Consider the following 27,775-nt stretch of genomic DNA (forward strand, 5'->3'; position numbering starts at 1 on the left):
GTCTTGTTGTTTGTTATATGTTGGTATGTGTGTGTGTGTCTTGAAAAAATTAAATAAAAACATTTGAATAATAATAATAATAGGCTAATATAGCACCGGTCTAGTAATACTACTATTGCTACTGCTACTGCTGCCGCTGCTGCTGCTTCGGCGGCTGCTGCTACTACTACTACTACTACTAATAATAATAATAATAATAATAATAAGTATGAAGTATCAGATCATGCAAAGCAGTTATTTCTCCCGTTGCTTGAATTAAAGCCATAGTGACAATGTGCCAAACAGAACTAAAAGTAGAGGTGAGTCGGAGAGGAATAAAACACACACACACACGCACGCACACGAACGCACGCATACGCATACGCACATGCACACCAGAAGACGTCACCCGGTTGAAAGGGCATTGCAAAGGAATTCTACTAACTTGAACTTCATTAAGCATTATGTGACTGAGTGGTCTTTCATCCATACATAAACAACCAATAATTTGAGACACATTGATACAGTAGGTGACCAAGGTTGATCCGTTTGTTGGCTCTGCCTCTGGCCTCTTTTTCCTGCTGAGTCATGTTTGGGGATGTTGTGACGTGACAGGATGTGTCACATTTATTATAAGTTTCCCTCTTCCTGGAGATTGTGCTCACATCCTATACTCTGCTGGCAATGCATGGATGATATTGTTTGATGACAGACATATGAGGAACAATGCTAATTATGAGGGGAACTGTTGCAGTTGTTGTGATCTTCATCCAAGCTTTCCAGGGTTTGGCTGCAGATGGTACAGTATACCATTGACCTTTTTTGTGTGATATGCAATAGTCTACTGCAAGGGTTCTCAACCTTTTGTAACTCAAGGTGTGTCAAGATGGTCAGGGCTAAATGTAATACTGGCATATTAAAATGCAAAGGGAAATTCATCTGCATTATTTAAAAAGGCATTGTATAAACTCCCAAGATTGTATTGATTGGTTGAATACTTTATGAACAGTTTGCAAAGAGTAAAACAGTACAGCAAGTACAACAATGCAAGTAATGCTAAAATGATAACACAAAAATGCGTTGATGGCCATTGTGGTCCTATGTATTCAATTCATAATCAAGACATACAAGAAACATACTGTACAAGACATACAATACAATACAAATCATCATCAATACCAGGAGCAATAAAAGGTATATACGGAAAATGTACAATGTTTTTCAGTATAGTTAGAACTGTGTCTGTTTTTGGAATGTTTCCAGTGTGAAAATAGGAAGTGGGTCTTTACAGCACAGTTGGTGACAGGCCTGCAAATCACTATTGTGAAATTAATGATAATTATTCGCTACTATGACAGAAATTTGTCTGCAAAATCAAAATGTGTAAAAACAAAACGTGAATGTTTCAATGAAGAAATCTATCTATATATTTTAGTTAATAGTTTAAACTATTAAGGAAGCATCTCCACGGCCCACTGGGAGGTGTTCAGAGGACTACCAGTGGGCCGCGGACTACCAGTTGAAAATTAATGGTACACGCATGCAGATTATGAGAGAGCCTGCTGCTGGTGTATATAAAAATATATATATTTTTTAGTTAGCAAGGTCCAGATGTACAGCAGGGGTCTTCAACGGGGGGTCCGGGACCCCTCGGCGGTCCTCAGAGTTATTACAGGGGCCGGCCGCAAAATCTTTGTGTGAGTGTGATAACATTAGTAGAAAATAGCCGATCTACAAGCTCACAGTAGATCGGCTATTTTCGTCAAAGAGGGAAGTGTAGAGGGGGGAAAGTAGTTAAATGAAAATAAACAAAACAAAAACATACATTTACACAACGCTGATGATAGTCAATGAAGCTGTCTATTAAATCTATAAAAAGTTGAATCTGCAACACAACTTTATACAATGTGTAGTGGTGTGGGTCCCTGCTTCATCTCTCTCTCAGTTAAGGGGTCCTTGGCCTGGAGTAACGTTGAAGACCCCTGATGTACAGTATTAGATAAGGGCACGTCTCCCCACTGACTGCTTCATCTACTCTTTCCCCACAGATTCGAAATTTGTACTTGTAAACAACCTGGGTCTTTGTCTGGTGAGGAACAGTTATCGTTGTATCGAAGTGCGCTGGACAACCAACGACCGCCTTTTTGTTCCTGGCGTCAGGAAGTGTCTGGGAGTCCAGGGGAAGACTTTGGGCAGTGAAGTGAGCCTTTATGATTGTGATGAAACTAGTGACCTCCAGAAGTGGGAGTGCAAGAATGGAACACTGCTCGCCCTGCAACACCAAGGTCTTTACGTAAACCTCACAGGATATGGATCAGGAGTTCTCTCCAAAGTGGTCGGTCCCAATACCCACCTCACAATTCAAGGACAAAGCGAGGGTGCTTGCTCAAGAACAAACAGAGGTATGGTATTCAATCTGGACGAAGAGGTGTCAATTTCAGGGTTGTCCAAAGTCTGTGCTCTGGTCCTATCAGGGTTACAGTTGAATTTCTAATAAATATTGCCAAAGAAGACTGAGATTTTCAGTAGTAGTTGCAGATTTTGGGGGCTTAAATGGTTGAAGATATAGGGTAACATTGGAACAGCTGATTTGCTTGTTGTGGAGTTGTTTTCCAGGCAAAAATAATAATATTCCAAAAATGACTTTTATAAAATGTTCTCTAAAAGTACATTTCCAAATCTTCTGTGTTGAAAGTTATACAATTGAGTAGCCTAAATTATCACTCTAATAGCATTATTAGTGTATTTCCAAATATTCATTTTCATAGTTTAACCCTTTTACTGGTTTAACCATGTATTAGTACATTTTAATTGACATTTCTTAGTTTCCTGTGATTATTGCCTGAACAACACAATTAATTTGCCCGAGGAAGACCGTTTTGGGTTAATAATAGTGATTGCAAATAATGCTATTTTGATAGTGTTGCTGACAAGTGGAAGGATCACCTCTATTTCAAAACTGCTCCTGTGATATTTTTGGCTGAGAGTCAGTTTCCACAAATAAGCATTCTAGACACCAACTGTAATTGTTTTGCAGTGGTACTTGCCTTTGAATTCAACATAAAACGTGTTCATTACAAATCTTTGAGTGAATCATGATCAGTCAAAAGGATAGCATAATGGAAAACGATATCAGCTTTTTCATGTCAAGGACCCCCAAATTAACATGTATTTGGCCACAGACCCCCATTTGAAAATATGTTGTGCCAGCTAAGCCCCCAGAAGAGAATATATGTGTTAAAAAAAACGATCTAAATTATTAAAAACACTCCAAAGATTAACGCTGTGAGCATTCACGCTGAGGGTCCCCTGGTGTACTGTATGTACAGTACTGAAAATAAATGTATGAGTTAGTCGGAACTCGGAATATACTGTTTTGAAATTGTGCCCTTGATTCACCAGATCACCAGATCAATATATTTTATTCTCACTCCGTCATCTTTTCTCCCCCTTTTAGAACTTTTCACTATTGAGGGAAATGCCTTTGGCAGGCCTTGCATGTTTCCTTTCTTCTACAAAGACAAGTGGTTTGAAGACTGCACTGTGTTTGACTCCTCTGTGAAGCGCCTATGGTGTGCTGTTGAAACAAAATATGACCATGAACTCTGGGGCTACTGTCCATCCACGTGTGAGTATTATCATTGTGCAGAAACTGAATAATTTCTACAGAAATACTAAAGTCCATATAATTTATAATATAAATAATAAGGTTATTTGCAGATAAGTAATCCATCTACTTGTGAAGCAACATTCCAGTCTCTTTATTGTTAAGCAGTTTGAACTCTGTCTTGCAGCACACATACAGCACACTGTTCATGATCCAAGACATCGGGTTACAGTTCAGAATAACTAACTTGTACTCTTTTTTACTTCTTATACTTAAAGCCTTAAAGTACAGTATGGATCAATTGCAGGTAGAAGTTTATGATGATTTTTCCTATTCCTGTACTGGTGTTTCTCAGCCACAGATCACTGGAAGAAACACCCTGTAACTGGAGTGTACTACCAGATCAACAGGCAATCAGTTCTGAGCTGGTTTCAGGCTCAAACCAGCTGCAAGCAGCAGGGAGCCTCCCTCCTCAGTATCACGGACCCCCATGAGCAGGCTTATGTCACAGGTATAGTGCCACCCTGTGGTGAATGTGAAATACACTGCATTGCAGACTTATTATTTTGTTTACTTTTTAAACACAAATACATTTGCATTTATTTAACTAACACGTTATGTTGCCACGTCATGGGGGGGGGGGGGGGGATATTGTTTTATATTGTTACAAATATAAAAGTACTGCATGGAGGCTGTATGTGCACAACCAATTTGGCATGAATTGGTCTTGTGGTTTGCACTCAGACAGACAAACAAACTGACAGGCAGACCAATATGTGGAGCTGCTGATATGCCTGTAGCACAGTGGTTCTCAAACGTTTACATTTCAATGTCTCCCCTTAAAGAGGAACTCTGACAGTGTACAGAGTACAGATGGAACCATTTGGTTCCATTTTTACAATGTCAGAGTTACAAGGGTTAGGGAGTTACTTGTAAGGGTCCATTTAGACCCCCCTAAAGGAACCCAGAGAGTCCCTGGAATCCACTTTGAGAACCACTGCTGTAGCACACTCTGTTGCTACTGAGGGTTCCTCTCAGCTACATGGATGGACAGACAACTGGATGCAGGTTAAATTAACATTCATTGGCCTCCCACAGACACCCAGTTCAAAATGAACATAAATACTTTCAGTGCTAACATAAAGGCTGTGCTGGGAACATTGCCTGCCGAATCCAAACCAAACTGACTAACTAACCAACTGAACCAAATGTGGATTTGGTTCAGTTGGTTAGTTGTTGGTTAGTTGCCCAGCCACACCTGTCACTCTGTAGGTCCACACCTGTCACTCAATACACATTGGCACTGCTCCCATGAACCACTCCCCCCTTATCCACCCACAGCAGAGCTCAAATAACACACCACTACGACAATGACATGCTGGAAACATAGGTTTTAATACTTATACTCCCTCTCTCTCTCTCTCTCTCTCTCTCTCTCTCTCACACACACACACACACACACACACACACACACACACACACACACACACACACACACACACACACACACACACACACACACACACACACACACACACACACACACACACACACACACACACACACACACACACACACACACACACACACACACACACAAACATAGCATTGTTAGGGTCAGAGCATTATATTCTCTGGACTGGACTGAACCTAAACCCAGACCATGGCTGGGGATGGGCAGATGGGAAGCCATTCCGCTATCTACAGTGGGATTCTGGTAAGTGTTCCTTCCTGTATATTAACCATTATTTACCTAAGGAAAGCTGTGTCTGAACATGGATACTCAGGAGAGCTGCACCACCAAGGTTCTGATTTTGTGTTTTAGTGCACATGAGCAGGGCTTTTGCATCACTGTGGATGTGTTAATGTTACAAATCCTATCTCCTTCCTGGCAACTGTTGTAGTTACGATAGTAAGTCTCAAGTATTACAAAGTATGTCTCAAGTCAGTCCCAATATAATGAGTCGAGGTCTAGTCAAGTCATATGTTTTACAATATTTCTTTCTGAAAATGCCCACAGCACAGTTATGAATCACTCCACGCAGCTGGAGTACAAGCACATTGAAGATATCTCTTTTGCTACCGTCTGCATGGAGGCTTCTCCTTTCTCTTAGTGCTGCATTTTAAACAATTGATGATGCCACCCTCACTGACCACCTTAAATACATCTTCATACAAATAAAGAGTATTATTATTAAAGATTATCAATCAAATCTAACCATAAATGCAAGTCAATCCAAGCCTCATTAATAATCTAATGTCTAAATGATGTCAAGTCCAAAGCCAGGAAAGTTGAGGCTCAAGTTGACTTTTGTCACTCAACTCAAGTCCTCACCACTGGGATAGAGCCACAACAATGATTGAATAAGTTCCCAGTCAATCTCTAAATAGTGATTATATTTACAATGTTCAATGAAGGTACTGTACATCTTTAAACCCTGAAATAAATGATGTTTTTTGTCTTGTTTCAGATAATCCACTTCCTGATCCAGGACACACCTGTGCAATGATAGATTCCGGAGTGCAGTCCAACTGGAAAAGTGCTGTCTGCAGCAAGAAGCTGGGATACATCTGTCAAAAAGGAGGATCCTTGCCACCGCCTATTGAAGGTACGGAAAATAAGAAAAGAAAACTACACAATTCTATGCTGTTTTGCTGTAATGGCTTCTACTGTATGAAACATATGTTATATTTATTATAATTAATTTGCTTATTTGTTTTTGCTTAAGTTTATTACTACTTTATTATCAGTTGAGACAGGTCACTGTTCAAGCCCCTGGATTCCCTACAACGGTCAATGCTTCCATCTTATGCGTGAAAAGAAAACTTGGTCCGATGCTCAGACTGAGTGCCGCAAAGAAGGAGGGGACCTGGCCAGTGTTCATAACATAGAGGACCACAGCTTCGTCATCTCTCAACTTGGATATGGTACATGAAGATCTCAGGCACCAACAAGCATAGAGCGTCTATTTATTATAGTGGTTAATGTGTGTGTGTGTGTGTGTGTGTGTGTGTGTGTGTGTGTGTGTGTGTGTGTGTGTGTCTGTGTGTGTGTGTGTGTGTGTGTGTGTGTGTGTGTGTGTGTGTGTGTGTGTGTGTGTGTGTGTGTGTGTGTGTCTGTGTGTGTGTGTGTGTGTGTGTGTGTGGGGGGGGGCGGGGGGCATCCAATAAGCCTGATGCTTCACATTTTTCAGTAAAAAATATTATACTGTCCAGTATTACTCATCATAGTATAAATGAGGCTTACTCTGCAATGTATAAATGAGTCTTAAAAAGAAAGCTATTTACCCCACTGTCTCCATGTGTGCAGCCAGCAGTGACGAGCTGTGGATCGGTCTGAATGACAAGAAGACTGAGAGACTATTTGACTGGACCGACCACTCCACTGTCACATACACCAGCTGGGAGTTTGGGGAGCCGAACACCTCTGGTGACACAGAGGACTGTGTTCTAATGAGGGGAGAGGTAATGTGTCATATACATTTTAAAAACATATACATCAATACAACTGCTACAGTGATCCATTATCCTTTCTTCTAGTGCCACCATTAGGGCAAACATTTCCTCTAGCATCATCTGTAGGCCTAACTTTCCACTTGCAGAAAATATATCTCAATCTCTAATGGGTGAACTTCCCTGGAGGAAGATCTCTAACCCTAAAGATATTAGATCTAATGATAATAATAATCTAATGGTGAACCCTATTGATTGTGATGACCCCATGGCCTTTCCTAGCGCCACCCTTTGGGTGGTGACACCCCTTTAGGAGCTGCTGCTAGCGTGGGATCCTTTTGTTCGTGAGACATGAAAATCAGACATACTGTACTGTAATAGGACATACAGTATACGTGTATTGAGTAATGCAGTGGTTCTCAAACTTTTTCATGTCAAGGACCCCCAAATTAATATTCATTTGTCCGCGGACCCCATCAGAATATATGTTGTGTTATTAAAACGTTTCAGAAATAATAAAAATATGTAAAGATTTGCAGATCTGCAGATCTGCTATTTTCAAATAACCAATGATCGTTTCAAAGTGGTTAAACTGATTTTGATGATATACAAACAGATTTTGCTGGGGACCCCATGGAACTCCTTCAAGGACCCCTGGGGGGTCCCCGGACGCCACTTTGAGAACCCCTGGTATAATGTGCTCACTGTGTTCAGTTATTCTCTTAGGATGGAACAAAAACAACTGCTCGAGATCTTTTGTTGTACTGTATCATCACTATAACCTTATAACGTTTGTACTGTGCAGAAGGGGAATTGGGCAGACCGCTCATGTGAGGAGAAACATGGGTTCTTCTGTAGGAAACCAAGTGCTACCAAACCCACCCAAGATGAAGTGGAGCTGAATGTAGGCTGCAAGCCTGTGAGTGAAGTTCAAATAACTACACAAAGATTCTCTCTGTCGCACGCATGTGCGCACACACACACGTCACACACACGCGCGCACCCACACACACACACACACACACACACACAAACACACACACACACACACACACACACACACACACGTTGCTGTCGGGCAAAAAACAGCTAACTCCATTTTTGAGCTTTTTCTTCTAACTATATAAATGGCGACCGACTTCCGTACCCTCGGTGGCGACACCCCACAGCTCTGTTATCGAATAAACAACGCACCGCCAGACCACATGTCGCCAACTGACTCGCCACGGCGCCCGCACTGAATTTACGCCTCGCGTAGGGGACATCTCACTGCTCACTACACCTTTTCCACCGCGCAACATAATTAATTCTACTCACCAAATGTCTGACAAAACGGAAGGGGAGCCAGCTTCGTACCGTTTACCGTGCGCACGACCTAATCACCACAACAGCAGGCAGCCGGTGCGGGGGCTTTTTCATTTTTTTCTCAAAAAATGTTTTGGTCACCATTTTCTCCAGGAACCATTTCTGGTGTAACGCCGGCAGCATGCGCTGGGTTGCCAGGTTTGCACAGCCAGCGCCAGAAACAAGCAACCACCTTCATGAAAAAAAAAAAAACACCGAAATGGTCCGCAATGTTCCAGGGGTGTCCCCGCGCGTCCCAACACTCCACAGGGGGTCAGTGGACCAGCAGGGGGTCCGCGGACCCCCTGTGGACCCCCTGAAACATAACAAATATAATTTCTTCACATTTTTTCCTTTTTCAAAAAAACTTTTCCACAGTTTTACTCCGGCGATTTGGGTCCCCCAATCTACACACGGCCACGCTGGGCCCCGTGCGCGGCTGGGGTTGAGGGGGGCGTAGCCCCCCGAAACTCTAGTTTTTCATAAATCAGTGCTATTGAACACCCTTTATGTCTGTGTGTTGGTTAAAAAATATTTAACCAATGAAAAGTATTAAAAAGTGCTTCTGACAAAACCAGCTAACACCATTGGGTCCTCAAACTTTCTGCTAAACCAGCTAACTCCACCAAAGGGGGGTGGAGTTAGCTGGTTTTGCTGACTCCAGGCTCCACCCCGTTTTGACCTCCAACCTCATTGTGAGCTTGGAGGTCCATTCAGCTGTTCTTATCAATGATGAACAAAACCTCCTAACTCAACTTTTTGTTTAGTTTTTTTCATTTCCTAAAAAATGTACATTTTGGAGTTTCTGCCTGACAGCAGAGCTATAGTTGCCTAGTACAGTCTATAATACAGTATGTGCCTGCATTACAGGGTTGGAAAAGGCATGGTTCCTACTGCTACTTGGTGGGTTCTGTGACAAAGACCTTTGATGAAGCCAAAGCCGAATGCAAGAGCTCAGACTCATACATGGTGGATGTTTCAAATGGGTGAGAACATTTTTTCACTTTAACGTGTGATCAACCACAGGAAATCACAGGTCTTACTATGATTTACAAGCTGCTTTGAACTTTTGAGGAATTATTTAAAATGTCATCATTGTGAATGCACTTCTATTACCTTCACATGTTGAGGAAAGATGATTGAGTGAAAGCTAAAGATCCTGTTGATTTGTCTACATATTTCTAGAGTGGATAATGCATTCCTTGTCAGCTTGGTGGGGATGAGACCAGAGAAGTATTTCTGGCTGGGTCTCTCAAACCAGAAAAATATCGATTATTTTGAGTGGAGCAACAAAGCCACTGTGAGATTTACTCACTGGAATGCACTGATGCCAGGTACTGTATGGAGAAAGAATATTTCCATAACTTTTAATTGAATTCTAAAATGCTGTAAATTTGAAAATAAAATGAATGAAATATTTAATTGCTCATCATTGCCTTTTAAATGTAATTTCATTTAACTGCATTGTGTCTTTATCAGTGTAATAATATATAATAATAATAAACATAATAATAATAGTAATAAATATATTTTTTAAATTTCATTTATTTTAGGCCACCAGCAGGGTTGTGTTGCCATGCTGACTGGGATTTTTGCCGGGCTCTGGGACATCCTGCCTTGCAATAATAAAGAGAAGTACATCTGCAAACATCTGGCAGAAGGGGGGGTCTTAACCCCGCCCCCACCAACTCAGGCCGTACCCAGCTGCACTGAGGGCTGGAAACCTGTGGCCACCAGACCATTCTGCTACAAGGTATATAACTACAAGAAGTAAGGGGCCGTGTCCACCGAGGCGTTTTTTTTCCCCAGTTGAAGACACCAGGCACTCGCCTAGTGTAAAAACTCCCCAAGTTGAAAATATCTCAGCTCTCGGCAAGCAGATAAAACTGCCACACATGAATGCGAGAGCGCAGAACAACACGCTCGCTCAGTGCCTCCTCATCACACTGCTGATGTTTCCAAAAACACCGCCGCTCCCATTGTAAACAAAAACGTCTCGGTGGACACAGCTCCTAAAAGGCTACTTTCACACGTATGAACACACACTTTAATTGCTGCTAATTTGTCCAGGGCTTCCTCAAAAAAGACATATTGTAATCTCAGTTAGACTAACCTTGTTAAATTAAGGTCTAATTATAATTTAAACAATACTAATGAATAACAGTGTGGCTTCCTTGTGTCATCGAAACAGTTTTAAGTTACTAAGTGTGCAATTTGTGAAGAGAGCACCAATGTGGTGCTAATGTGCTAATGTGAGCTTAGCAGCAAGGGGATGAGCTGTGATTGGCATAACAGCGTCCGCTGATCTAAATGTCTGAGTTGTGATTGGTGTAGCAGTCAGTGTCAGCTGAGTTGTATCCACAAGTTTCCGAGGGAATTGTGGGCGTCACTTCCTGTCGATTTGATCAAATCGACAGGAAGTGATGCCCACAATGCCTTAGGAAACTTGTGGATAGCGTTAGAATGAGTTCTCCTTCTAAAGCTATGGACCAGAGCTAGTGGTTTGCTATGATTGGTTTACTTTTGTGGGGATTATGATTGGTGTATAGCTGCATCAGCTGAACTCTGTAGTTACAGTAGCTGTGATTGGGCTTTCTCACTGCAGATCCAGAGCATAGTACTGGATCCTGACAGTGCTTTCCTCTTGTGCCTACTCATCTATTCTTCACTGCCTCAGTCTAAACGGTTAAATAAAGAAGAAAATAGACAGTAGAACTCTGGAGTCATTAGGTTCCCAGTTTGATCCCAGTTCCTCTGAATATGACATAATGAGCTACATATATGCCGCCATATGAATATGGCAAATTGAGACTGATTAACTGTCATACGTCCCTTTGTTTTGTGTCCCAGTTCTTTACAGGACCACGTTCTGGTGAGAAGACCTGGTATGACGCCAAAGACTACTGTAGGGCCATCGGAGGAGATCTACTCAGCCTCCACAGTAGTTCAGACTTAGGAATGGGACGGTAAGATCGGGAACAGAGCTTCAAACAATGTTTTAAATATGGTGTATTTCAGCCCATCAGATATTTATATTGAAGTGAAGTAAGTTGACAACTTATTTTTGATTTGTCTTATTTTAATTACTACAGCCACGGGAAAGCCTGGATTGGCCTCAATGCTCCCGACGAAACCACTGGTTATGTTTGGAGTGATGGGTCCCCGGTGAGTTGTATGCAAATTCCACATTTAACTCACGTTGGAGATAATTGCAGAGCCTCGATTTAAGTCTCAAGTCATAAATCATCTTGATCATTATCCTATATTACAATTGGGATGTTTCGCGCATGCATTGGCATGTTTTGCGCATGCGTGGTGTCTGTACCGTGGTGTGTGTGTGTGTGTGTGTGTGTGTGTGTGTGTGTGTGTGTGTGTGTGTGTGTGTGTGTGTGTGTGTGTGTGTGTGTGAGAGAGAGAGAAGACACTGGAATCCTGATTGACAGCACTAGTATGCACAACAGTAATGTGCAGTAATACTTTCACATTGGAAAACTTTGCTTTGCCTCCAAAATTTTTACAAAATAGACCTTAGCAAACCATCTAACTGTGGCGTTTGTTTTTCATCACAGGTAAATTTCTTAAGTTGGGGAAGTGGAGAGCCCAACAATCTAAATAATGTGGAAACTTGTGTTGAATTCAAAAAAGCGAGTGAATGGGATGAAGAAGGATCTTGGAATGACGTGCACTGTGAGAGTTTCAATGACTGGCTGTGCCAGATACGTGCAGGTAAGGTCATGTGGGCTGAATCCATGTCAGTTCTGTCTGTCAATCACAGTTTCATAGTGTGTGTCCAGGTTGTGTGTGGAGCCAAACACTTTCCCACTAAAGCAGGGTCCAGGGTTTCATTCCTGGCAGCCTCTGGCTTAGCCAGAAGCTCCAACAAACCAAATTAACCCTTTTCACAGCGCCCATTTTGACAGTTCAGACACAACTGAAGGTATAACATGAATTGTGGGTGTGTTTAAATGTTAGTTGTTTCTGTGTATCAGCATTACATTACAGGAGCTGTCCATGCTGGCCCATGAAACACAACCACTTGTGTACAGCAGTCAAAATGTCTGCTGTGACTAGAGTATATTAGCAGATGTTTGTGGAAAGGAAGCTACGAGGGGATTTTGTCCTTGTCGCTTCACTAGCAACTCCTACTGGAGAAGATAACCTGAGCCCCTGCACATTATACACGCTCCTGGTGAAACCCCTCACTGTCAGGTGAAAAGCTGGTGACTCCATGTGTATCAGGGGCCGCACATGGTAGTCTACTACACCCTCCACAGACCAACTGTGGAGGTTGGCAGTGACAGGGAACACAGTACACAGCAGGGGAGAATTTACTAAATTGGAGAGAATAAAAAATTATGAAAGTTGTTCAGAACAAAAACTCACAGGTCAAGCGTTGTACTGTGTCATGTACTGTACAGGACACAGGGGTTAGTTTTACCCAGTTCCTAAAAGTCACGAAGCGTTCATGTTTTCATATATTCTTACATTATACTACTTTGACATTTTCTTATAATACAGTTAACCCTTTTCTAAATCTAGTATCCATTACAACTGATCCCACAGTGTCTGCTAAGACAAAACACCATTGACTCATGCTAACCATATTGGTTTGTAGCTAGAAAATAGTGAGAGCCATAGAACTCTGGCTTTTATGGATAACATCTGCAGGGTTGTGAATGTAGGTAAGTTTTGTCCTCGTAAACATGAGAGAACCAAGTGACATCACCATTGATTATATTGGCCTCTTGTCTGTGTCTTCACAGGAGTCACTCCAAAGCCACCCCCCAGTGACCCTGCCAAAGGTAAGTCTCTATTACAGATGTTGATGATCTGATAATATCCTGATAATATCCATTCATATACCATGAAAATTAGCCTAATGCAGGTGTAAGACCATTGTGTTTTTATTGTGTTATAGGTATAATACATAGTTTTCTATGCATTTTGGGTGTTTTGGGGGTTTTGACCCCCAGGATAGGTGTCCCTTATTTTAATCGCTGGGGGTTGGCAACCCTAACCTTGCCATACCTTAGCTTTTGCTGAACTGACGCCACTGGTTTTAATCATCTGCAATGCCTCTGTCTTCGCTGAGCGTCCATATGAGCATTGGCTCTGTGCATATAGTCCCAGGTTTCCAGAAGGTGGCATACTTGTTTTCTGTTCTGGTTCAGTTTCCCATAGCTTTGTTTGATTGGCTTAGCAGCAGATTTAAACGGGAAACACCTATGAAGGTGTCACATATGTTTCCTGTTCAAATCTGCTGCCGAGTCAACAGGGCCGGATTAGCACTATGTGGTGCCCCAGGGCGACCTCAAGTTGAAGTGCCCCCCCCCCCCCCCCCCCTGCTCCCTGGGGCGGAGATATGGCTTGAGGCTCGAGGTCGGCCGCTCGCAAAGCGCGTGGGCGCCGAAATCGTGCACTCGCGCGAAAACTCTTTTTTTGGGCGGATTTTGTCAGTTTCTTTTCGGTTTTTGGTTACTTTATTTCGGTTTTAGGGTTAGGGTTAGGGTATGTTAGGGTTATGTTATTTCATTCTTATTTAAAAAATGGCCTATGGGTAATCCGGCCCTGCGAGTCAATCACAAGAAGCTATGGGAAACTGAATTGGAACAGGAAACGGGCATGCCACCTTCTGGAAACCTTGGACTAGTCAGGGAGCCTGTTGGCCTATCAACAGAGCCTAATGGCCATGTTCGCGGGAGGGAAGCTGAGGGAGGGCAAACTTTGTTGCTGCACCAGCTACTCCTACGGGTTGGCATGGCGAATTTCAGCGGGGGTGTTCAGCGGTGAGGAGTAGGTTGTTTCCCCACACGCGCAGGTAGGGCTTCCTCACTGAAGCAGTGAGAAGACTAGACAGACGTCTGTGGGGAATTCAGGACTTGTCATAATGACTAAATTGGGAGAAAAGGGGAAGACATTACTGGCACACACAAAAATCTAAAAACTAAAATACACATAAAATTCATGTGTATCTTTTTTGTATTTGTATTACATTTTTTATCCCACGATTTTGTAACCCTTTTTTCACCCGGTGCCAATTTTCTAAGTGATCCTGGGCGCTACACTCCCCCCAATGCCTAGGGAGCCTGCAGGGCCAAGCTCATGCCTCCTTCAATGCATGAGAGCCAACTGACCTTCTTGTCACCCGACAGGGGGGAGTTTCCCCGGTAGGACGTAGCGCGTGGAAGGAACACTTTATTCCAACCAGTTCCCTTCCCCTCCATCAGGCGCCCTACCCTCCCAGTGAATGCCCAGAGGAACACTATATTGAACACTGGCTACAGTCTGCTTGATATTGATGTTTTAAAGTGGCATTTTATTTTTCAAACCCTTTGCAGAGTACAATGAAACTGTGGATGGCTGGCTTGTGTGGCGAGGCAATCAATATTACATTAATTTGGACTCGATGGCTAGGGAAGATGCCCGTCATTACTGTCAAAAGAACCATGGGGACTTGGTCATCATCAACAGTGAAGCTGAAAGTGTCTTTCTGTGGAAACAGGTTGGCACTAAAATTCATAGTTTATTCGACAATCGTGACATTAACATTTAGAATGCAGTCTGCAATGCAGTTCTAAAGTACTGCAGATCTCAAAGCGCGTGTGTGTGTGTGTGTGTGTGTGTGTGTGTGTGTGTGTGTGTGTGTGTGCGCGCGCGCGCGCGTGCGTTGTTTGCTGTATGTTTGTGTGTGTCTATGTTTGCTTGTCTACAGGTATCTAGGCGTTACGGACAATATTATATAGGAATGACAGCGGATCTTGATGGCTCATATGAGTAAGTATGTTACAGTATGTGTTACAGTACGTTATTATGATACATACTGCCTCCAAAGCTGCAACAGTAATCAAAACAAGACTGTTGCATTGAGTGTAAATATCAGACTAACCTACAGACGTGATGGTGTTGTTCTCTAAGGTGGCTGGATGGATCTCCAGTAGTGTTTCTCAGGTGGGGTGAAAATCAACCAGATTTTCTTAACAGTGATGAGAACTGTGTTGCCATGAACCACTATAATGGTGAGGACATTCAGCATGCCCCCTGAGGGTATACCTGCATATTATACATTTAACCACATGCATCCCTATGCTGGGCATGTCATAAAACCTTGCAGACATTGAGTGAAAATGGCAGATCTACAAGCTCATTGTGAGCTTGTAGATTGGCTATTTTTCACAAAGAGATATGGTGTACCACTGTAGAGGTAAAAAAGAATAGAGGAGGTGTATAGACCCCTGGGTAGTATAAAGGGTTTAAGTTGTTAACAATGATATGGTGACAAAAATACTGGAGATACGTACATGTGTCCAATTTGCCTATAGCTGCATATTTTACGTTGATCAATTCTTAATAATGTAATGTCCTTTACCGCACATTGTATTTAAAATGAGTTTGCTGTATAGTGTATACAAATGAAACTTTTATTTTCAATGTATTCACAGGGTTCTGGAGTGATTACAACTGCGGTGTAGAACACAAGTCCATTTGTAAACGCAGTGCCTCACCCCCTGTCAACACAACTGTAGCTCCCACTGTGGCTCCTAAAGGTGGCTGTCCATCTAAGTGGACCAAATTTGGCTCAAAGGTCAGAGGTCATTGTTAACCTTCTGACTTGTTGAAAGGTTGTATATTCAGTATGTAAAGTGCCATGTATGTGCACTCCACCACTTTTAAACGTGCAATTCTCATGTGTGTGTGATGTTTTGTTTGTTAGATTTGGAAGTCTTTAACTGCTCCTTAGAGTGTAAAGACATCTCAATGAATATCTCTTTGGGATCATGCTACTGTGTAAGGTTATTGGGTAGCCCGTTTGCCCGTTAAGTTTAAAGTTAACGTACTCTATTATTAATTATGTATTAATTATGTTTTTTATTGTTTGTATACTGGCTGCCATGTGTGCCACATTTCCATTGTATGTACAATTTAATGAATAAAGTTTTCTTTATCTTTATCTTAATTTCATACCCATAGTGTTACCAAATTGTTCAAAATCGGAAGGACACATGGGCTGAGGCAAGGACACAGTGTAAAAAGGGAGGAAATTTAGTCTCCATTTTGTCAAGGCCTGAGCAAGGTATGTCCTTTTCTTAAAAATATCCATGCACACAATACAATATAAATATAGCATGCATTAATATCTTGCAGACATGTTGCACAATGAAATCAAAGGTTTTCAAAAATAATTCAGAGATTATAGGATTTGGCTTTTATCCCTTTATTTAACCTGTCTGTAGGAAATGCACCCATTTTAAAAGAGGTTTCTGTATGTGTTATTGATGTTTGTTAAGAATACTAGCATTCTAAACATCCTCTTTACTTTAGTAGGCTACCATGACACTTAGTGGTCCGGTGATCCATACAGTATGACTGTCCATCCATAACAGAACAGTGATGAATTTCCCTTTATTTAATGTTTGTTCCCTGCAACATATTTTTTTTTGTTTTAGTTTTTTAAAATAAAGTTTTGCATAAATGTTTTAAGTGTTTTGATATTGACATAAAGCTTCTCCAAAGAACCATTGGAAAAGGACTTTAGGTTGGGTGTGTTTTTACCCACAGTATAAAACATGTTGCATGCATGTGAGTGTGAGACTATCTATCCTAAGAATTGTACACATTTTTCAGCCTTTCTGGTCATCCAAATGGCAACAGCAGCGGCTCCAGACCTTTGGATTGGTTTGAATAGTCTAAGAGGTGATGAATTTTACTGGACTGATGGGCGACCAAGGAAATATTCAAACAGGGGCTCGTCTGTAAGTAGAGTATTGAGATCTATTCTAACCACTTGAAACCTAGTGTCCCTATTCTGGGCATGTCATAATAGGCGCAAGCTCACAACACGATGCATTGTGAGCTTGTAGATCAGTTATTTTCTGCAAAGATATTTCGTGTAGGAAAAAGGATTGATTGAATACGTTATTGATGCTTTTTAAAGGCACGGGCAGTACAATGGGTTAAAAACACGCCAAATGGTCCATTAAACATTCAACAACACTCAAACAACCTGGACAAAACAACAGTGCAATAAAAACAACTACGCAACAATATAGAAAATCATCCAGATTCAAGATAAGGGGAAGGAGGATAGACCCCCTGGGGGACCCTGGCCAACAAAGTATACTGAGTTCTAGCTATTAAGACCTTTAATTGAGTGCAACTATGCTGACTACAAATACATTTCTAAAAGACTTGAAATAACATAGTAAGGTGCACATAAAATAACATAAAATCATGTTGATGTTTTTTCATTAAGCTTTCTTAATGCTGTTGCTTATTTAGGAATTTCTATGACATTCTTATTCTTGATTTTAGGTGACCAAACGACCAATACATCATTTTCTTCGTAGATTCAGTGAGGTACAGTAACATGTTCTAATATTGTTATATAATGAATTATTATCATGACCAATGGTAGTGTAATGCAATACAGTATTTAAACATAATGAATAAATCTCACAAACTCCTAAATCCTACTGACATACTGTAAAGCTAATAGTTTACTCTATGGACAAGAGGTTTGATGATGCACCTTGTAATGTACAATGGCTATTTGAACTGTCTTTGCACATTAATCCCATTTCCTTAATGTCCTGTCCAGGATCAGTGCGCTGTTTTGAACAGCAATGCTAGCCAGGGGTTTGGGAAATGGATATTAAAGTCCTGCAATGACACTAATGGATATGTCTGCATGAGAAATGTTGGTGAGCTCAATTGTTGACCCAATTTATTCTTCACCGCATGACCATTTCACAGCATTTTGCAGTTGAACATCAGTTATTTTAGTCAACAACGCTGTTATGCAATTAAGCATGAATTAAACCTTCTGTGTCATACTTGATATGGTTCAGAAATATTAATTTATTTATCTGGAATAATTGATAGTCTGCTCAAGTATATCTCACATTGAGGCATTGCCTCTATTATGTTCACCAAAAACAAAGCGCTATTTTTTGGGTGGTTGTCCTGTATTAACTGATTCTATCCATAACTGTTTGTTCTGTTATTGAATTGAGCATTTCATTTAAAAAAAAAAAGCATTACTGTAATATACAGTATGATTCTATGGTAGGCTAAAACACAAATGTGTGTATTCTATTGCATTCTATTGAAAATGTTAAACTATTTATTTTCATTCAACTCTGAAGTAGCACTTAATCTGAATGACTTTAACTCCTAGAGATGAAGGATTCTATACATCTCAGGAATAGAAATAAGAAAGTACTGTGTGAAAGTACATAACGATTTTACTTTTACGTTTATTACCCACAGACCAAGGTCTCCCAGTTGTTCCAGAACCAGAGACTAACAACTATGTCACACTGTATAATGACTCTATAAAAGTTCTGACTCAGAATGTGACCTGGGATCAGGCTAAGAAGCTTTGTGAGGCTGATGGTGCTGCTCAACTGGCTAGCATTCGGAATACCTGGTCACAAGCCTACGTGGAACTGCAAGCTCTGAATCTCAACACACCTTTATGGATTGGTCTCAATACAATGGAGGTACAGCACATGGTTTATACAAGCTGAATATAACCCAGCTGAACAACTTTAATAGTCATCCAGAATGGTACACACTGAATAATTCTGGGTAGAGTTGCGCCATTGCAACTTTTTCCAGTCATTTTGATCATTGACGTATTCATACAGTATTTGTCAGTCCATTTTGCTGTTATATGGGGGTAATTAATTAAGTGTATGCATGCGTGTGTGTGTTACGGCCACTACACTTAGCTCGAACGCCAGTGACCATAACATAATAACAGGACAAAAATCAAGTCTCAATTGCAATAACATTTATTTTACATTCAGATAAACAAGTTCAATGATGTTTATTCTTGAGTAAACAGAATGATACCAGGAGGGTAGCAATAGAAATTAACCTACACCAAAGACCTAAATAAATGTCCTAACCAAACAAAATGGGCTGGCCAAACTAAAAAGTGGGGAGTCTGGTGAGCCAGGCAATATGTGCCCGTCGTCTCACCAGACTGCCATAAACTACCAAAACATACAAAAAACTAAACTAACCAGAAACCGAAAATCATATCAAACAATACTTACAACCAGCCCGTTGGAAATGAAACAAAGAACTACAAATAAACAAATGCAAGGGATCAAATGCACAGGTGTGCTCTGCTGGGGAGATAATGGGAACTGGCAACAGCTCCTCTTATAGCCTACGCCCTAATCACACATGAAGCACAGCTGGGAAGAGGGAGGGTCAGCCAGAGCACTCCCAGGTGAGTGACAGGTGACTGGAGCGTGTCAGTCACCCTGACCGGATGCATTAAGTGGAGACCATTTTCGCCTAAGCAGGTTGTCATTCAGAAAATACCCCTTTGACATGGTTTCCACCTCCTCCTCAGTGACAGCACGCTCAACCAGCTCTGTCAACTCCACATCATGTCTCTGCTCCGCAATGAGCTTTTCTTTGGACAGGGCCACGTCTCCCGTCTCAACGGACAGGGACCTCTGTCTCACAAGGGGTACGGACCTGCATCCCTCATCCCACTCTACAAACAAGGACGAATGACATACAATAGATGTCATTTTGACTGGAGAGCTAGGACATGGCTTCTGTGTTCATGATCTGAGAAAGATCCTGGAGGAAAGACACAGAAGTAGTGCTGTCAAAGTTAGCGCATTATTGACACATTAACGCATGAGCGAATTAACCGCGAGGTGTGAATGAGCTGCACGCAAAGTTGTGTCCTCTCTCTCTCTCTCTAGTTACTCTAGTTACTATTTACTTTTCAGATATAAATTATGATATTATGAAACATACATTAGCCCTATTTTATACATAGGCTATTTGAAAATAGCCGATCTACAAGCTCACAAGGCGTCGAATCGCCTTGTGAGCTTGTAGATCTGCGACGCGTGAGCTTGTAGATCTGCTATTTTCAAACATTTTTATACTTTTGATTTTGGTTCTTTAAGCAAATTCTGATACCAATACTTTTGTACTTTTACCCAAGTACATTTTTAATTCCAAACTTTTACTTGTAACAGAGTAGCCTACTTCTGCATTGGAGTAGTGATACTTTTACTTAAGTAAAACGTTTGAGTACTTTTTCCACGTATAACTCTCGGTTAGACACCGTTGTACTGGAGAAGTATAACTCTCGGTTAGACACCGTTGTATTGGAGAAGTATCACTCGGTTAGACACCGTTGTACTGGAGAAGTATAACTCTCGGTTTGACACCATTGTACTGGAGAAGTATAACTCTCGGTTAGACACCGTTGTACTGGAGAAGTATAACTCTCGGTTAGACACCGTTGTACTGGAGAAGTATAACTCTTGGTTAGACACCGTTGTACTGGAGAAGTATAACTCTCGGTTAGACACTGTTGTATTGGAGAAGTTGTGTGGGGACTCTGACACGTTGAGACACGTTGTAGCAGCAGCACAACCCCCCCCCCCCACACACACACACACACACCCACACACACACAATTTTCAGACCAGAGAGGGGGCGTCTCCCTGCATGAATCCAAGTTGCAGCAACCAATCAGCGCGTTCCAGACCCTTTTTTAGCAAATCCACCCCCTTTTTCCCATAAACAGAGAGTTCCTTACCAAACCCAGCCCCTTTTTCACCTAAGCCGCCGCCTCTCAATAAATAGATTCAGAGGTTAACTCCCCCTTTTCGCCAGATGGCTGACATCTGCGTATAGGACTGGAGCTACTCTCCAGTCAAAAAGCTCTCACTCAGGTCAATCTCATCATTATAGCTTGCCAGCTTCTCTACAGAACGGGTGACAGGAGGCAATAACTGTTGGAACAGTCACATTTACATCATGTTCAAATTTTCTGCTCACATCAAAATCAGATTGAGGAGGAGGAGCCTGACCAAGTTCCAATTCATGCAATTGAACAGCTTTCTTAGTCTCCTCCTCAAGATCGACTATCACAAGCCTAGCATTAGCTCTAACTCTCTCAAGATCAGTATTCACTTTCATCTCTTCCAACTCAAGACACATCATTTCAATCTCTATCTCTTTTAGCCGAATGAGATCCTTCACAGACTGCTCAACCACAGACTTATGTAGATTAGCCTTAAATGTTTGCTCTTCCAACTCAAGACGCTTCATTTCAATGTCTAACTCCATTAGCTGAATGAGTGTGTGAGGATCTTGCACAAACTCCATGATTCAAACAAATGAAATGCCCAGCCTTAACAGCCCACCTACACAACTTAAGAATCCAGCAAAACAAAAATACTGCAACATACGATAACTTACGATAACCCAACTAAATTAGGTTACCACTCAACACCGAAACAGTACACTTTACTTTAAGTAGACACTTGCAAAACAAACTAATGGGACGCCACTCAAACTATAGAGCCCTACCGCCAATAGGACTCCACTAGTTATCAATTTAAGCAAATGCCCACTTACTACACAAACATAAGGTTTTTCATAAGTCCCCAAATTCAATTATGGGCTCCCAACCTTCTGTTTGTGACCGAAATACATTTTGTGACGAGCCCCCAATTATGTTACGGCCACTACACAACACCAGTGACCATAACATAATAACAGGACAAAAATCAGGTCTCAATTGCAATAACATTTATTTTACATTCAGATAAACAAGTTCAATGATGTTTATTCTTGAGTAAACAGAATACATATACCAGGAGGGTAGCAATATAAATTAACCTACACCAAAGACCTAAATAAATGTCCTAACCAAACAAAAGTAGTAATGGGCTGGCCAAACTAAAAAGTGGAGAGTCTGGTGAGCCAGGCAATATGTGCCCGTCGTCTCACCAGACTGCCATAAACTACCAAAACATACAAAAAACTAAACTAACCAGAAACCGAAAATCATATCAAACAATACTTACAACCAGCCCATTGGAAATGAAACAAAGAACTACAAATGCAAGGGATCAAATGCACAGGTGTGCTCTGCTGGGGAGATAATGGGAGCTGCAACAGCTCCTCTTATAGCCTACGCCCTAATCACACATGAAGCACAGCTGAGAAAAAGGAGGGGCAGCCAGAGCACTCCCAGGTGAGTGACAGGTGTCAGACCAGACACATAAGCAAAGGAAGACTATAGACTGAGGTGTGAATATGTGCTAGCACATAACAGTATGTATGTATGTATGCGTATGTATGTATGTACTGTATGTATGTATGTTTAGATCCTTTTTTAATGAGCCATCCCTGCTTTCAGACTGGGGGCTACTTCAGGTTCATTGATGGTTGGCACCTGATCATAACCTTCTGGGCACGAAACGAGCCAAGCAGTGGCCAACCCTGTGTGTATGTGGATGTGGATGGAAAATGGAAGACTGCTTTGTGCAATCAAACCATGAATAGTGTTTGTATGAAGACCACAGGTATTATTTAAACTCAATAACAATGCCCTTTAACACCAGAATAAAGAGATAGGTGGAAGTGTTGCATGTGTCAGGCTTGTACAGTAAATAATATAATAAAATAGTCCCCATATATCATGTACACACTGGTTCATGTGGTATAAGTTACTTTCATGTTAACATTCTAATACTGGGTCAGTGTCAAATATGTTACATTTGTAAATTGTTTTCGTTTTACACAAATCAGTGTTGCCATTCCGAACAATGAATTCTGTAACTTGAATTTGTTCATCATTATCGCTCACACCTACAGACGTGCCACCGACTGTGTCAGACGTGCAATACCCAGGTGGTTGCCCTGACCATACCATCAAAATCCAGCATAGTTACATGACTTCAGATTCAGATGAGAATGTTGCCTGGGTGCCATTTAGGGATCATTGCTACCTCTTCATGACGGCTGAAATTGAATGGCCAGATGCAGCTTCAAGCTGTGTTAGATTAGGTAAGACTGCCCTCTCTCTCTCTCTCTCTCTCTCTCTCTCTCTCTTTCTCTGTTTCTCTATCTCTCTCTCTCTCTTTCTCTCTCTCACACATACACGCACGCACGCACGCACGCACGCACGCACGCACGCACGCACACACACACACACACACACACTGTATGCATCTGCATATACTGTACATATGCATAAATGTAATATCTCTGCTGTCCGGCAGAAACCAGCTAACTCCAAAATGTTAATTTTTCAGGAAATGACTAAAACAAAACAAAAAGTTGAGTTCGGAGGTTTTGTTCATCATTGATAAGAACAGCTAAATGGACCTCCCCTTTTGTGGAGTTAGCTGGTTTAGCAGAAAGTTTGAGGATCCAATGGAGTTAGCTGGTTTTGTCAGAAGCACTTTTTAATACTTTTCATTGGTTCAATATTGTTTTTTTTACCAACACACAGAGTAAAGGGTGTTTAATAGCACTGATTTATGGAAAAAATGCAAAAGCGTCAAAATGGAGTTAGCTGGTTTCTGCCGGACAGCAACGATATATTGTATTAACAACCGTCCTTTTGTGTCACAAAGGTGGGGTTCTAGCCAGCATTGGAGATCCAGATGAGCAGAGCTTTATTAAAAACAAGGTGGAAATGCTTAAAGACAGCCACAGTGCTTTCTGGATAGGCCTGTACAAAACTCACAAAGGTACAGTTGCAGTCTTCTTTATCATAACAAAGACATTTGGCTCTATGCTTTGGCTTGGAACTTTCTGTTGCCAAGATAATGAGTTATAATGAGTTTGTGATTAGTCAAATTCCATTTTGGTTAATTTATTTAGGCTTTTGAGTAGCCATAGCCTGTTGTTTCCTTTTCTATGTTCCATTGGTCATAATGGATGAATTGATGTATAGGCTGTGTGATATTGTTTGTTTTGTGTTTACTAGACTGTCATACAGTAAGAAAGGGTAGTCTATCCAAATTCAGGACACAACACAAAAGCAAATAAAGTAAATTGCACCATAGCATTGATAAAGAATATATGTATTCATATTTATAATAATATCTATTTAGTTACATAAAGAAATGCATCAGCATAACTAACCCTCTTTATGTATATTGTTCAGCAAGTGCATTTACATTTTTCTTGCTCAGTTCATTTATTTGTTCAGGCATCATGGTAGAGAAAACCAGTATTCATGGTTGTTTTGTTGAATTATGAAACGAGAAAACATACAGTACATCCTCTTTCTATGTAGGGACGTGGTTGTGGCTGGATAAGACACCCATGGACTACGTGAACTGGGGTCATTTTGAACCAGATGATGACACTTATGGAACAATTCATTCTGAGGATGGCACGTGGAAGACTGGACGCCGCTGGCATGATAGGTCCTATATCTGCGAAACGCCCAAAGGTGAGACCAACATTCCACTATTAAGCCTGAGTTATACTTGGTTGCTTGGTTGGCTCATGTTGCCACATTGAAAATAGCTGATCTACAAGCTCACTACACATCGCAGCGCGAAGATTTGTGAGCTATCCATTTTCGGTGTGCGGCAAATGCCGGCAATGTTATGCAACTAAGTATAAATCAGGCTATACTTTGCTGGAGCAAAGACTTTGTGATTAGATTCCTTATCAATGATTGGATATATGATTATTTTCCATTCTCCTCTGCCAGAGATCACAGAACAGTTGCCAACAGTTGGTAAGATTCATTTATTTATCATAGTATATGTACTATTTCTCAGTAAAATCTTTATATTGTTGTTACATTCCTGAACATTAGTTTTGACTGATTATTTTTGTTCCTTTGATTCTGTAGCTGCTCATAAACAAGAGGGAGCTCATCAACGTCATCGTGTCCACTCAGCTTTGGTAGTGGTGCTGGTATTAACGGTGCTCTCAGTCGTAACGGTCACTGCTTTCCTCCTCTATAAGAAGTCTGGCCGTCCCTTGCCTACCTTTGACAATCCACTCTACTTCAACCGTGAGCGCTCCCAGCCTGACGTGATAGACACCAACAAGCTGATAGAGAAGGCAGAGGTGGAGAACCCAGAGCCTATTATAACTCTATGATTGGCAAACTAGTCGTGGTGTACGGCCAATCGTTTTTGCATGTGGAAGTAATTTCTGTGGCAGGTGACATTTTACAAACTCAGGGAAAAGGACATTTCACCATGTTTGATGTTTATTTACATAATTTCACCTGCAATATAAAGAAATATATTGTATGCTGTTCATTGTTTTTAAAAACAATTTGTAAATATGTTTGACACTGGTTAATGAAGAATGAACCTTGTACTTAACATGAATGTTTTCACTGAGCAATATTAACATAAAAGTGACCTGCATGTACAGTAAATGTTAATGATGGTCTTGTTAACTCATAAACTCCCAGAAATGACCTTTTTTTTTATTTTTTATTATCCCACGATTTTGTAACCCTTTTTTCACCCGGTGCCAAATTTTCCAAGTGATCCTGGGCGCTATCAGCCTAGGGAACCCAGGGCCGAGCTCATGCCTCCTTCAATGCATGAGAGCCAACTGACCTTCACCTGACGGGGGAGTTTCCCTGGTAGGACGTAGCGTGTGGAAGGAACACGTTATTCCAACCAGTTCCTTTCCAGAAATGTAATTCTGAATGTCTCCGAAACGTATTCAAGTAAATTCAAATAATCTAGAGTACTAGCACATACCCGGGGACGCAGGCATCTAAACTATTTGCAGATATGAGATTTGGAACCCGTGGCAAAAATTCGAATAAACAGCTTAAATTTGGGAAAAGTACAAAATCTGCTTTAATCCATTTCAGATCCATATATCAACCTACTGAGGAGATAAAGGCGTAAGACTGCATACTGTACTGCAATGTCCCCATCTGCCGATTTTGACATTGTAGCATGCTGAATGCTACTGTGGGTTGTGGCTGACACAGATTATGAGACCTTTGTCATCAAACATGCTTTACTGACTACCATATGAACATGTTGATGGAGGCCAGTGTTTCTCAACCTTTTTTCATATCCAATATCCATGTCCCTTACGCCCCCCCCCCCCCACTGCAGCAGCAGCTAGCACAACAATGTTCTATGTCTTATACACTTTCATCTAGAAACTTCATTTAAACTGTAATTTGTTCAGTGTTATGTATCATGTCATGTAAAATGTCAGTATCATGGTCAGTATCATGGAACAGAAGCTGTTTTGTTGTTGTTGTTTGTTCTGTTTTTGTTGTTAGTATACTAGTGTCACATAGTATTTTCTTGACATAGATTTTACAAAAAATGAATTTCTAAATATTTAAGTCCTATCCCCTAAGCAATAAGGGATAGGACTAGATACGTTTTTAAAGGGATACTAGGTAACTTCTGTAGATCAGATCTGTATTGTACACACACTCCCCCCTCCTCCCCTTTCTGGTATCAAAGTGATTGCTGTCTTTGATGCATTCTTTGATTAGAGAGAGCACTAACGAGGTTGACACATTTATGGCCCTATCAATTAACTCAATGCACAACCCTTTGAAGTTCAGAAGGATCAATTAAGAGCTCCGGCCGAGCCTCCCCCCTCTCCCCCCACAGACTTTTCAGTCCCTGCAAGGGATGAATGTCAATTTAAACAGTGGAATGTCAACATAAACAGTGGAACAAAACCTTTTTTTTTCAATTTAGGCTCAAAGTTACCTAGTCTCCCTTTAACTTCATCCTATGCCCTTTTCGAAGACCCAACATGTATTTGTTTTCATATTTTTATATTTCTTATTTTAAGTGTATTATGTTTATTTTATGTATTTCTTTTTGTCTTTTAACAGTGTTCGAAATAAACAATCAATCAATCAATCAAAAAAAAAAAGATCAGTATCATGTCCAGTATTATGGTCAGTTTCATGTCAGTATCATGTCAATATCATGTCAGTATCATGGTCAGTATCATTACAAAACAGTTTTTCTCTCAACTGAAATGGAGAAACAATGCTCTACCTGGATCCAGGGTATTTCCAAATATCATTTTTGCATTGGAAAAGACAAATATAATATAGTTAAAAATGTGAGCATATTCTGATCTATACATTTGTTGCTGCATTAATATAGATGTTTTATTCTATGCTTGTTTATTCATTCCATAGAAATGTTGAGACCCATCCTTGTGATTTATCCCAAAACCACAGGGAGGTGCTAATGATGCTAAATACAACAGACTTGCCATAGATCCTTTTAAATTACCCCATTTGACATAATCCCATTCCATTGATTCATTCAATATTTATATATATATTTTTGGTCACACATGAGAATACATATACTGTATCAATAGCCACATATCTGAACTTATGTACAGTTGGAGATATGGTGTCCAGCTTAGTAGCTATGGTCTTATTCAGAGTCAGTAAGGATGGATTTATTTTGTAGGGTTATAGATCTGGTCTAGAACAATTTAATTAGAGGCTGGACAGCCCTGCCTTGTGCCGTTTGTTATTGTAAAATATGGTGAACATCAAGTTCAGTAACATAAATACGTATATTTTTTGCCATACCCAGGTTTTTATACAAATATAAAAAAGAG

General features: G+C 40.8%; 1 protein-coding gene across 1 annotated transcript; it reads left to right on the plus strand.

Moving 5' to 3' along the window:
• Positions 1-652: 652 nt before the first annotated feature.
• On the plus strand, positions 653-27,035 carry LOC311044741 (macrophage mannose receptor 1-like). The gene is made up of 31 exons (XM_084056502.1): positions 653-778; positions 2,028-2,381; positions 3,437-3,607; positions 3,942-4,097; positions 5,193-5,303; positions 6,058-6,195; positions 6,338-6,514; positions 6,897-7,051; positions 7,845-7,958; positions 9,254-9,369; positions 9,569-9,717; positions 9,937-10,136; positions 11,234-11,349; positions 11,476-11,548; positions 11,953-12,109; positions 13,147-13,185; positions 14,722-14,885; positions 15,096-15,157; positions 15,299-15,399; positions 15,823-15,965; positions 16,352-16,454; positions 17,006-17,133; positions 17,693-17,737; positions 17,979-18,081; positions 18,650-18,882; positions 22,575-22,740; positions 23,033-23,224; positions 23,797-23,913; positions 24,465-24,623; positions 24,891-24,917; positions 25,035-27,035. The coding sequence occupies exons 1-31, from the start codon at positions 706-708 to the stop codon at positions 25,286-25,288; spliced, it is 4,296 nt and encodes a 1,431-aa protein (XP_083912628.1). The 5' UTR covers positions 653-705; the 3' UTR covers positions 25,289-27,035.
• Positions 27,036-27,775: the final 740 nt, after the last annotated feature.

Source organism: Gymnoscopelus microlampas (genome assembly GCF_963454915.1).
Source record: "Gymnoscopelus microlampas genome assembly, chromosome: 5".
Lineage (NCBI taxonomy): Eukaryota > Metazoa > Chordata > Actinopteri > Myctophiformes > Myctophidae > Gymnoscopelus > Gymnoscopelus microlampas.

What these genes read in the sequence shown, in the direction of transcription:
- LOC311044741 (XM_084056502.1), top strand. Translation starts at nt 706, where the DNA reads ATGCTAATTATGAGGGGAACTGTTGCAGTTGTTGTGATCTTCATCCAA. An exon ending in TGAGCAGGCTTATGTCACAG is followed by an intron (nt 4,098 to 5,192) that starts GTATAGTGCCAC and finishes ACACAAACATAG; the next exon opens with CATTGTTAGGGTCAGAGCAT. An exon ending in CCTGTACAAAACTCACAAAG is followed by an intron (nt 23,914 to 24,464) that starts GTACAGTTGCAG and finishes CTTTCTATGTAG; the next exon opens with GGACGTGGTTGTGGCTGGAT.